At 55.3% G+C, this 11,275-nt stretch overlaps 1 protein-coding gene across 4 annotated transcripts in view; it reads left to right on the forward strand.

Annotated features, from left to right (window-relative positions):
* MOV10 (Mov10 RISC complex RNA helicase) overlaps positions 1-11,140 on the forward strand; it is a 28,572-nt gene extending 17,432 nt beyond the window's left edge. For 2 of the 4 annotated variants that reach the window (XM_007169384.3, XM_007169382.2), the window contains exons 3-21: positions 937-1,140; positions 1,390-1,625; positions 1,821-2,079; positions 3,396-3,530; positions 4,171-4,339; positions 5,110-5,264; positions 5,529-5,705; positions 5,816-5,963; positions 6,366-6,524; positions 6,779-6,882; positions 7,097-7,194; positions 7,298-7,514; positions 8,322-8,439; positions 8,657-8,848; positions 9,077-9,151; positions 10,198-10,323; positions 10,405-10,493; positions 10,748-10,869; positions 10,957-11,140. In XM_007169384.3, coding sequence (XP_007169446.2) covers positions 937-1,140; positions 1,390-1,625; positions 1,821-2,079; positions 3,396-3,530; positions 4,171-4,339; positions 5,110-5,264; positions 5,529-5,705; positions 5,816-5,963; positions 6,366-6,524; positions 6,779-6,882; positions 7,097-7,194; positions 7,298-7,514; positions 8,322-8,439; positions 8,657-8,848; positions 9,077-9,151; positions 10,198-10,323; positions 10,405-10,493; positions 10,748-10,869; positions 10,957-11,042 — 2,869 coding nt within the window. In that variant the 3' untranslated portion in view covers positions 11,043-11,140. Of the gene's footprint in view, positions 1-936; positions 1,141-1,389; positions 1,626-1,820; positions 2,080-3,395; positions 3,531-4,170; positions 4,340-5,109; positions 5,265-5,528; positions 5,706-5,815; positions 5,964-6,365; positions 6,525-6,778; positions 6,883-7,096; positions 7,195-7,297; positions 7,515-8,321; positions 8,440-8,656; positions 8,849-9,076; positions 9,152-10,154; positions 10,324-10,404; positions 10,494-10,747; positions 10,870-10,956 lie in introns of those variants that run through there. The other 2 variants (XR_009008301.1, XM_057545959.1) reach the window with 2 other exon arrangements.
* The last annotated feature ends 135 nt before the right edge of the window (positions 11,141-11,275 follow it).

The following is an 11,275-nucleotide window of genomic DNA, read 5'->3' on the forward strand; positions in this document are numbered from 1 at the left end:
TAACCGAGATGGCTCAGCTAGTGGCAGAGTGGGCGGTCCCCCCAGCCTCTCCGCACGTGTTCTCGGTAGACCCCCCCCCCCCCCGGCTCACGCTCTGTGCTCCCCCTGCGCCTGAACGACACCCATTCAGCCTTCAGGACTCAGTTCTGATGCCGTTTCTTCGGGAAGCCACCAGGGCTGAGCCGACCCCGCTGAGCTCCCGACAGCGGGCTGGAACGAATGTGTTCCGTCTGTGCTCCTTGAGGCCTCTTTGAAGCCCCAGCATCTAGCGCAGTGTCTGGCACATAACAGGTCTCTGTAAGTGTTTGTTGAGCTGACTAAACTGAATTCCAGGCGCTGAACCTCGAGGTTGTTGTTCTTCTGACGTTTTCCCTGTCTTCACCTTCTCTAGGCCCAAACAAGCTATTTGATCTCTGGAGAAAGGATCCTTTCCCTCCTGCTTGGGTTCCACCTGCACCCTATGACTTCAGGGGGAAACTGCTGTCTGATCAGCCACCTTGCCCACACACCCTGGACATCTGTACTCTCTGCCCCTCTCTCACTCCTCACCAGCGGGCTGGACCCCGAATCCACACCCCTGAATCAGCTTCTTCGGCTTCCCCCTCAGCTTTAGCTCTTTCCGCTTCAGTGTTTGTATCTTTTCTGTCCCAAATTCCCCCTGCCCCCCACCACAAATCTTCCTTTCTCTCTGTCTTCCCTTAGTCCTCCAATTAAATAGCCCATCGTTGGGCTTTTCTCCTTAGAAGTGCACCGTCCACCACCTGCTGTTTAAAACAACCATATTTTGTCTTGAGGGGGTCCCATTGCCTTCCCTGAAAACATTAAAAATTCCTGCCGTCCCCAGCCCCGTCCTGTCCCGCACAGAGCGGCCCTCAGATGCCCTCCCCAGCTTGCTGCCCCCGTCCCTCACTCCCCAGTCTCCTCTGCTCCCGGCAGCTTTGGGACCCCCGCCCCTGGCTTCTCCTCCATGCTGTATGGAATGAAGATTGCCAATCTGGCCTACGTCACCAAGACCCGGGTCAGGTTCTTCGGGCTCGACCGTTGGGCCGACGTGTGGTTCCCAGAAAAGAGGAGAATGAAGCCGGGGTCGGAGATCAGCAAACACCACAAGTCGCTGCTGGCCACGATCTTTTATGACAGGTGTGTGACGGGGTGGGGGGCGTGTCTGGCTGGGGAGAGAGGCTGTTGCCTCCGCCTGGGGTAAGGCTCCATCCTGCAAGGACTGGGGGAAAGGCAGAAAAGGAGCTAATTGGCCTGGGGGAGGGGATGGGTTTCCTGAGCACAGCTGGTGCTTGGCCAGCCTCGCCAAGCCTGTAACTTTCTCGGAGGGCAAGCCCCAGGCTTGGCTGCTCCGGCCCCAGCCGTGCTCTTGACTCCCACTCTCCCCAGGGCTGAGTATCTTCACGGGAAACATGGGGTGGACGTGGAGGTCCAGGGGCCCCATGAAGCCCGAGATGGGCAGCTCCTTATCCGCCTGGATTTGAACCGCAAGGAGGTGCTGACCCTGAGGCTTCGGAATGGAGGAACCCAGCCTGTCACCCTCACCCACCTCTTCCCATTCTGCCGGACCCCCCAGTTTGCCTTCTGCAATGACGACCGGGAGCTGCCCTGCCCACTGGGCCCTGGTGAGTGGGTTCCCAAAGGAAAGAGCCTCTGGTGGACAGAGTCCTGCCCTAGGAAGGTCTGATGCTTCAGGAACGTGCTGTTGCTGGCCCGTGGGCTCCTACCTTGGGATGGGGCTCTGGGGGGGAATGTCAGTGTTGGGGTGCTGGTGGGAGGATCCCTTCCCCACCCCGACTCACTCAGCCATCCTCTCCCAGGTGAATGCTATGAGCTCCATGTCCACTGTAAGACCAGCTTTGTGGGCTACTTCCCAGCCACTGTGCTCTGGGAGCTGCTAGGACCTGGGGAGCCAGGCTCAGAAGGAGCTGACACTTTCTACATTGCCCGCTTCTTGGCCGTCGTGGCCCACAGCCCCCTGGCAGCACAGCTGAAGCCCACGACTCCCTTCAAGCGGACCCAGATCACTAGAAACCCTGTGGTGACCAACCGGATAGAGGAAGGAGAGAGACCTGACCGGTAAGTCCTCCCTCCAACCCAGTCCTGGCTGGGGGTGTCCCAACACCACAGTGTGGGCCCTTGGGAAGAACACAGAGCCCCCTTTCCTAACTGTGAGTTAACTCCTCCAGACCTCAGAGACCTTTTCTGTCTAGGAAGAAAAGCAGATATGAGGACAATGTGAAAAAATTTCAAGTATTTTTGACTGTATGATGGATTATCAGTCAGCCAAGGTGGACACATGTCTCTCTCTCTCTCTCTTTTAACAGCTTTATTGAAACAATTCATATACCATACGATTCACCCATTTAAAGTGTACAATTCTGTGCTTTTTTTAGTATATTCACAGATATGTGCAACCATCACCACAATCCGTTTTAGAACATTTCATCACCCCAAAAAGGAGCCCATACCCTTTACTTATCACCCCTTTTGCTCCCCATTCCCTCCCAGCCCTAAACAGCTACTCATCTACTTTGTGTAGATTTCCCTCTCTGGACATTTTATATGAATGGAATCATATATGTGTAAACAGCTCTTTTTGACATGTCCAGGTGTTCACAAAATACTGAACAAACCGTAAGACCATTGTGCTCTTTTTGTTAAAAATATGTGTGTAGGGGAATTCCCTGGTAGTCCAGTGGTTAGGGCTTCGAGCTTCCACTGCAGGGGGCATGGGTTCTACCCCTGGTCAGGGAACTAAGATTCTGCGTGCTGCGCAGCACGGCAAAAAAATTAAGTAAGTAAGTACATAAGTAAAAATATATGTGTATAATACAATTTGACAAAGAAAAATGTCTGGAAGGCGACATACCAAAAGGTTAACATTGGTTATCCCTGGATGGTTAGAATGTTGTTTATTTACTCATTTATTTATTACCTGTTTTCTGATTTTTTTTCTCTGATAAATATGTATTGTTTATGTACATACCTATATGCATATATATGTGTGTGTATATACTTTTTTTTTTTTTTTTTTTTTTTGTCCACACCACGCAGATTGTGGGATCCTAGTTCCCTGACCAGGGATTGAACCCGGGCCCCCTGCAGTGGAAGCACAGAGTCCTAACCACTGGACCGCTAGGAAATTCCCTATATATATATATTTTTAAATGCTTCCAAGTATCATGCTTTCCAAAAATGAGGATGGTCCAACCTTGGCGTGAGCAGCCTCATGAGACAGTGAGTCCTGTCTCCTAGGGCAAAGGCTGCCGACCCCCTTCAGCAATAGTGTTGAAGCAGAGCCTTGTGCTTTCTCTAGGGAGGGGCCTTCTCAGAGACTCTGAAGGTGAAGGGTCTCTGTGTTTGTAATAGCTTTTCTTCTCTCCCTCCTGCAGTGCTAAGAGCTATGACCTGGAGTTAAGTATGGCACTGGGAACATACTACCCACCCCCCCGCCTCCGGCAGCTGCTCCCCATCCTTCTTCAGGGAACAAGTATCTTCACTGCCCCAAAGGAGATTGCTGAGATCAAGTAAGTACCACTCCTCTGCACCCTTTGTGCTGCTTTATATGTTTCTTTTCCACTGGCTTCTTCCCACTGCCCCATGCCTCTGTCCTCAGCCTCCTGTGCTCAGTTCATTCTTCCCCTTACTGAGCACACGCCATGTGCCAGGCACCATTCAAAGTGAATCACTCGCATGATGGCCCTGACATCCTAGTTGGGGAAAGTGAGCATCTATATCATCTTATTTCATGGAGTGATGAGTGCTATGAAGAATTAACTGAAGCTAACGCAGGGTAAGGGGTGGGCTGTGCTATTTTGCAGAGGGCAGCTAGTCCTGGCCTCTTTGAAGAGGTGACACTTGAGCAGAGAATGACATTTGAATGAGGTGAGGGTGTGAGTAATAGAAGGATCTTGGAGAAAGGATGTTCCAGGCTCCAGGCTCCACAGTGCACATGCGAGTCAGGTCTGAGGTTGGGGGGCAGGGGCTCCCTTCTTGGAGGCCTCTGACCCCCATCTGCTTCTCTGCCCTTCTAGTCTTCCCCGATTCCTGATGTCTTCATAGTCCCAGAGCTGCAGAGGGAGAGGGTGGATGCTCCCGGACATGGGGGTTGCCTGACCCATCCCGTTCCCGTCCCCTCCCTCCAACCCCCCCACCCATCACTGCCAGGGCCCAGCTGGAGACACCCCTGAAGTGGAGGAATTACGAGGTGAAGCTCCGGCTGCTGCTGCACCTGGAGGAGCTGCAGATGGAGCACGACATCCGGCACTATGACCTGGAGTCGGTGCCCATGACCTGGGACCCCGTAGACCAGAACCCCGGGCTGCTCACGCTGGAGGTCAGGGGTTGGATCAGTAGCGGGGAGGATGGACTCGAGTTAGCCAACCCACAGGCTGTGGGAAGAACAAAAGGAAGATGAAGTTTTTCCTGTCCCAGAGGGCTCAGCAAGTTGCCGAGTGGGCATCTGGGCCCCAAAAGAGGTGTCAGAGCAAGGCAATAGGGAGCACTGGGGTTTTAGTCTAGACTTTGCTACCACTGGCTGTGTGACCTTGGGCAAGTCTTTTGCTATCTCTGGGCCTTAGTTCCCTCACCTGAAAAGCATGAAGCTGGACTAGATAATTCTTAGAGCCCTCTCCAGCTCTCAGATGTTGAATGTGTACATCTAAGCCCGGAATTACACACGAGAATGGATTCCTGCACACTTGTGCTGAGAAAGGCGCTCAGTGAGAAGGGACGGCAGGTGAGGACGATCAAGCAAAGTTTCCTACAGGAATTGAGTTTTGAACAAGATTTTAAAGGCAGAGTAGGAACAGAGCTGGCCAAGAGGGCAACCGGACTTTCTGGGAAGCTGGCCTCCAAGTCTTGAAATCATGCCCTGGAGAGTTTCCAGGATTCCTGGGCTCAGCATCTCTGAGCACCTTGAGCAGACTTGTCCCTTCCTCATCTCCCCTGACTCTTGCCCTGTCTGGCAGAAGAGGAAAGAGGCAAAGCTCCCTGAACCTGAGGTAGAGGGTAGATCCTCAGAACTTGTGTCTCAGTTGGGGTCTGGAGTGGGCCCTCCACTGGCCATCTCCGGGCTAGAAGCTTGCTGGTGTTTGTGCCCCATAGGTTCCCGGGGTGGCCGAGAGCCGCCCCTCAGTGCTGCGGGGTGACCACCTATTTGCCCTTTTGTCCTCTGAGACACACCAGGAGGACCCCGTCACCTACAAGGGCTTTGTGCACAAGGTGGAACTGGACCGGGTCAAGCTGAGTTTTTCCACAAGGTAGGTGTTGGGGGAACCCTGAGCTTCAGGAAGGTCTCCAGGTGTCCCGGAGGCCAAGGGAGGAGGGTGTTTCTCCCCAGAGTGAGTGGGACCCCAGGGACAGGGCAAGGGGACCCTGAGACGCCTCACCATCTTCCTCTCCTGGAGGATTGCTTGGAGGTCTGGGAAAGGGAGTGGAGTTGGAGTAGATGGAGAGAGTCCTGGCCTTTTATTGCCCACCCCCCCAATTGGAATTCTTCCCCCTCTCTCTCCCCCTTCCCAAAGCCTCCTGAGCCGCTTTGTGGATGGGCTGACCTTCAAGGTGAACTTCACCTTCAACCGCCAGCCCCTGCGGGTGCAGCACCGTGCCCTGGAGCTGACGGGGCGCTGGCCGCTGTGTCCCCTGCTTTTCCCTGTGGCCTCTCGTGGGGTCCCGCTGCTGCCCTCAGATGTGAAGCTCAAGTGAGACTGTGGGCAGGGGCTCTGGGGCCACTTGGAGTGTGGGTGTAGGGGACGGGGTCAGGGAGGCCTCTGGGACGCGGACAATATCGTGTTTGTGGCCCCTCCGCTAGGCTGTACGACCGGAGTCTGGAGTCCAACCCGGAGCAGCTGCAGGCCATGAAGCACATTGTTATGGGTACCACCCGCCCCGCCCCCTACATCATCTTTGGGCCTCCAGGCACTGGCAAGACTGTCACCTTAGTGGAATCCATCAAGCAGGTGGGGCCTGAGCGTAGACCTGTGGCCTACACTCTGACTCCCCCCCCCTCCCCGGGACAAAGCAGTTGTCCCCAGGTTCTGGTTCCTTCCGGCTCCCTGAACGCACGCCCCCGAACTGGCCTCGAGGGCCAGTGTGGCTGTCGAGCACTGCGTGCAGCTTGGGTACTGCTCGTCTCAATCCCCGTAGCCTTGTATAATTACGGCAACAGTTTTCCAGCATTAAAGGGCTGCTGGAGTAGCAGGGGGCTGCCGATCTGAACTTGCCTTTTGAGTCACTCCCTCCCTCAGCAATGGGAGGCAAATGCCACACTGCGCCAGCCTGAGTCACAGGCACGTTTCTCCCTCTCCCCTCCCCCTGGAGACCAGAAGCTGCTTCTCACACTGTGCTCATCCCCACCCCAGGTGGTGAAGCACTTGCCCAAAGCCCACATCCTGGCCTGTGCTCCGTCCAACTCGGGGGCCGACCTCCTCTGTCAGCGCCTCCGGGTCCACCTGCCCAGCTCCATCTACCGCCTCCTGGCTCCCAGCAGGGATATCCGCATGGTGCCTGAGGACATCAAGGTACTTGGGGAAGGCGGGGGACCAAGGGGTGGCGCGTGCTGCTCTGGGTGGGCGCTGGGGCCAGGAAACTAGGAGACCTGGATTCTGATACTCGCTGTGTGACCTTGGGTGGGTCAGGACTGCTCTCTGGGCTTCAGTTTCCCTGTGTGTAAAGTGAGAGAGGTAAACAAAATTGCCTGGGGGAGCCCAGACCCAGAGCGAGGGTGAGAACGGGGATGGAGCCAAGCTGACTCGCCTCCCTGCACAACCCTCAGCCCTGCTGTAACTGGGATGCAAAGAAGGGGGATTACGTGTTTCCTTCCAAGAAGAAGCTGCAGGAATATCGTGTCTTAATTACCACGCTCATCACTGCCAGCAGGTGGGAAGTGTGTGTGTGTGTGTGTGTGTGTGTGTGTGTGTGTGTGTGTGTGTGTGTGTGCGCATCTCTTAAATCGTGTGTTGAGAGGTAGCGGGCTGGGGAAATGGGGAAGAATGGTGCCTGGGGAGTTGGGGGGAGGGCCAGCTTGGGGGAGCATTCAGTTGTGGTAGTCGCGTGCCTGGATGTGACCCCTGTCTGGCCTGACACCTCCCAGGTTGGTCTCGGCCCAGTTTCCCATCGATCACTTCACACACATCTTCATCGATGAGGCTGGCCACTCCATGGAGCCAGAGAGCCTGGTGGCCATAGCAGGTGAGGGGTTCGGGGGCGGGGGGGGGGCTGCGAGTGTGTCACCCCACGTGGCATCGGGGAGGTCCCACCACACAGCTTTCTCCTCACGCTACCCATCTCCCAGGGCTGATGGAAGTCAAGGAAGCAGACAATCCAGGAGGGCAGCTGGTGCTGGCAGGAGACCCTCGGCAGCTGGGGCCTGTGCTGCGTTGCCCGCTGACCCAGAAGCATGGGCTGGGGTACTCACTGCTGGAGCGGCTGCTCACCTACAATGCCCTGTACAAGAAGGGCCCTGATGGCTATAACCCCCAGTTCATAACCAAGCTGCTACGCAACTACAGGTATCCCGCACCCTCTGTGTCATCCCCTGCCTTCACGCCCTCTGCAAGCCCAGCTGGCGGCTCCATCCCACAGTCCTCAGAGGCTGCGTGATGCAGAAAGACTATCAGCTGGAAGGTGGGAGTTCTTCTCTCCAGTCCCGTCACTGCTCCTCCAGTTGCTTATCTGTACCTCAGGGGATGGTCAGTGGTTCCTAGACACCGGAATATATCTGATGCTGGTCCCAGGTGAAGTTTCTAGGCGTCCAAGGAGAAATGAGAAAAACAGGGACAATGTATTTTTTCATAAACCTAATGGTTATTCAAGTTAAAGAGCTATGCTTCCTTTAGTCAGTGAGTTCATATATCTAAAATGCTCAGATGAGTTCCTGCATCTTTAGTTCCTTAGATGAGTCCACTAGGAATTCAATAAATGTTAGCTGTTGTGTTAGTACTGCTGATATTTTTGGATTTAGCACATTATCTCATCCAATAATGGCGACAGTAGGTGATTCTTGCTTTTGTATTGTCCTTCCTTGGCAAAATTGAAACTTGAGAATGGGCCCCTAATTTCTTGGTGTTTTCATTTAAATTTGACTGGTGTATGAAATCTGTGGATTGGATGTTCTCAGGAGCCACATTTGGTTCTGCTTTCTGTGGTTAACAGTGCCCAGCAGCAAAAACTGTAGCTGAATGAGTCTGCTATGCAGTGGGCAGGAAGACAGGAGGATAGTGTGTGTGAGCTCCAAGCAGGTGGAGCGGAGGTCCCTGAGGGTGGGGCAGAACTAATCCGCCCCCCTGGTCTTGCTCTTCCTTCCTTCTGCCTCCCAGGTCTCACCCCACCATCCTGGACATTCCTAACCAGCTGTATTATGAAGGGGAGCTGCAGGCCTGTGCGGACGTTGTGGACCGAGAGCGCTTTTGCCGCTGGGAGGGTCTGCCTCGACAGGTGAGGCTGAGCAGGGCTGGGGCTCAGGCTCCTACCCCTGTACCCCAGCCTCCCTCTTATTGAGGGTGCTGGGTAGCAGGAGGCTCTGAGTAGAAGCCATGAGCCCCTCCCTTTGTCACCTAGGCCTGGGATCCCCCACTCCCTGGAAGGGTTTGAGGGTGGGAGGGAAGGGAGGCAGGGAGGTCCAGCTGAGGGTTTCCCCTGACTCCGTGTCCAGGACTTTCCCATCATCTTTCACGGCGTAATGGGCAAGGATGAGCGTGAAGGTAACAGCCCATCCTTCTTCAACCCGGAAGAGGCTGCCACGGTGACTTCCTACCTGAAGCAGCTCCTGGCCCCCTCCTCCAAGAAGGGCAAAGCCCGTCTGAGCCCCCGAAGCGTGGGCGTCATCTCCCCATACCGGAAGCAGGTCAGGTCCTCAGTTCCCATCAGGGGTGGGTCCCCCCAGATGATACCTCCTTAGCCAGACCACTAGGCAGAGGGTCCAGCTCAGGCCTCCGCTGGCCCCATTATCTCAAAAGAGTGCAGAGGTCAGCTGCATCTCCCTCTTTGCCCCCCAGCTCCCTGGCCTCCTGCCTGGCACCCTCTTGCACTGGTGTAATGGCATGAGAGAAAGGCACCTGTCCCCATCTTCCAGGTGGAAAAAATTCGCTACTGCATCACCAAACTTGACAAGGAGCTTCGGGGACTGGATGACATCAAGGACTTGAAGGTGACCCTCACCACTGTTTCACATTCCCTCCCTGACTTCTGTCCCCCTCGCTTCCCCACTTCCAGACACCTCCTCGGGTCCCTGCCCCACTGCTGCAGGCCAGCCCAAGTCCCTGCTCCACCCTCGCTGCCTGAGACAAACTTGGGCTTTCCCCAAGCCTCTCACTCCTGGAGATCCCAACTTGTAGGTCTGGGATGGGACCCGGAAGCCCGCATGTTTAGCAAGCACCTCACATGATTCTTATGATCAGGCTGGTTTAAGGTCTCTGCCCTAAGGAGAAAGTCCAAACTCCCCAGCCTGCCTGACCTGTCATGTGATGATGTCCCCACTCACCTCTCCCACCCTCTGAGTCAGTCGGCAGCTCAGTTCTTTCTCAGATAAGAATCACCTGGAGAGCTTTTAGTGCTGCCAGCGCCAGGGCTCCACCCAACCAATTAACACAGCTATCTGGGGACAGAGCCAGGGCATCAGGTTTTTTTATAGGCTCTTCAGGTGATCTCCCGTGCAGCCAGGGTTGACACCCAGGGCTTTAAGAGTTAGAGGCCTCTCCCATGGAAATTCTGATTCTGGAGGTCTGGGTTAGGGCCTAAGGTTACATATTTTTAACAAGTACTGAGTGATTATCTTCAGGAAAGTTTGAAAAACACTGCTGAGTTATTGTTCTTTGCAGTCCTGTTTTCTTTGCTTAGAACCCTTTCGAAGCCCCACCCCTTTAACTGGATTCAGCCTTCAGGTTTCAGCTTCCATGGCACCGTCCTGTCCTCTTTCCTGCCCAGCAGGACACTGGCTCACTCCACTGTGACAATTGCCCTCAGGCTCACTGAGGCGAGGCGGGGCTGGTCCCTGGGTCCCCCACTGCCTCCCTCCTCTCTAGGTGGGCCCCGTGGAAGAGTTTCAAGGCCATCCCTCCCCTCTAGATGGGCCCCGCGGAAGAGTTTCAAGGCCATCCCTCCCCTCTAGGTGGGCCCCGCGGAAGAGTTTCAAGGCCATCCCTCCCCTCTAGGTGGGCTCCGTGGAAGAGTTTCAAGGCCATCCCTCCCCTCTAGGTGGGCTCCGTGGAAGAGTTTCAAGGCCAGGAGCGCAGTGTCATCCTCATCTCCACCGTGCGGAGCAGCCAGAGCTTTGTGCAGCTGGATCTGGACTTTAACCTGGGTTTCCTCAAGAACCCCAAGGTTCAGGGGCTGGGGGGTGGCAGGGACTCCTCCTTCCTGAGGGCCCTTCCCTGCCGTGACCCCAGCACTTCTTCTCATCAGAGGTTCAACGTGGCTGTGACCCGGGCCAAGGCTTTGCTCATCGTGGTGGGCAACCCGCTCCTGCTGGGCCACGACCCCGACTGGAAAGTGTGAGCATCCCACCCGCAATCCCTCTTGGTGGCCACAGCCGCCAGCCTAGGACAGCTGTAGTTTTATGAAGCACCCTTGGGGCTCAGTTAATCTTCCAATCTATTTATCTTAACAATATCCCCATTTGCCAAGGTTAAGTAACTTGCCCCAAGGCACAGGCCCCTTGTGCAGGACCAAGGCTGGGCCTCCAGCCTCTGCTGGTACTCGGCCAGCCTTGTGCAGCTGTGTGTGTGAATGTCCCTGTACCCCCCAGATTCCTAGAGTTCTGTAAAGAAAACGGGGGGTATACCGGGTGCCCCTTCCCTGCCAAACTGGACCTGCAGCAGGGGCAGAACTTACTCCAGGATCTGAGCAAACTCAGCCCCTCTACCTCAGGTATGGCTGGGCCAGGGTGGGCTAGGTGGGGGACAGTGCTGAGGGAGGATGTAAGTTACTAACAAAGCTGGCCTCCTCTCTTTATAGGACCCAAAAGTCACGACTACCAGGAGCGGGAGGGTGAAGGGGGCCTGCCCCTGCAAGTGGAGCCCGAGTGGAGGAATGAGCTCTGAGGACCGCCCACCCGACCCTTCCCCTGCTGCTAACATCAAGCTGCTAACAATTGGGGGAAGGGGGAGGAAGTAAAACTGAAAAAAAAAAAAGCTTATTCTATGCAAAAGCCTCCTTGTCTCTTCAGCCTGGCCCCAGCTTCCTGAACTCCCAAGATGACCTCACAGGGGAGGGTGGGACCATCACACCAGCCCAGGGCCATACCCCTCCCCCGCCAAAGGAACCCAACCCCCAT

The sequence above is a fragment of the Balaenoptera acutorostrata genome, chromosome 1, assembly GCF_949987535.1.
Source record: "Balaenoptera acutorostrata chromosome 1, mBalAcu1.1, whole genome shotgun sequence".
NCBI lineage: Eukaryota > Metazoa > Chordata > Mammalia > Artiodactyla > Balaenopteridae > Balaenoptera > Balaenoptera acutorostrata.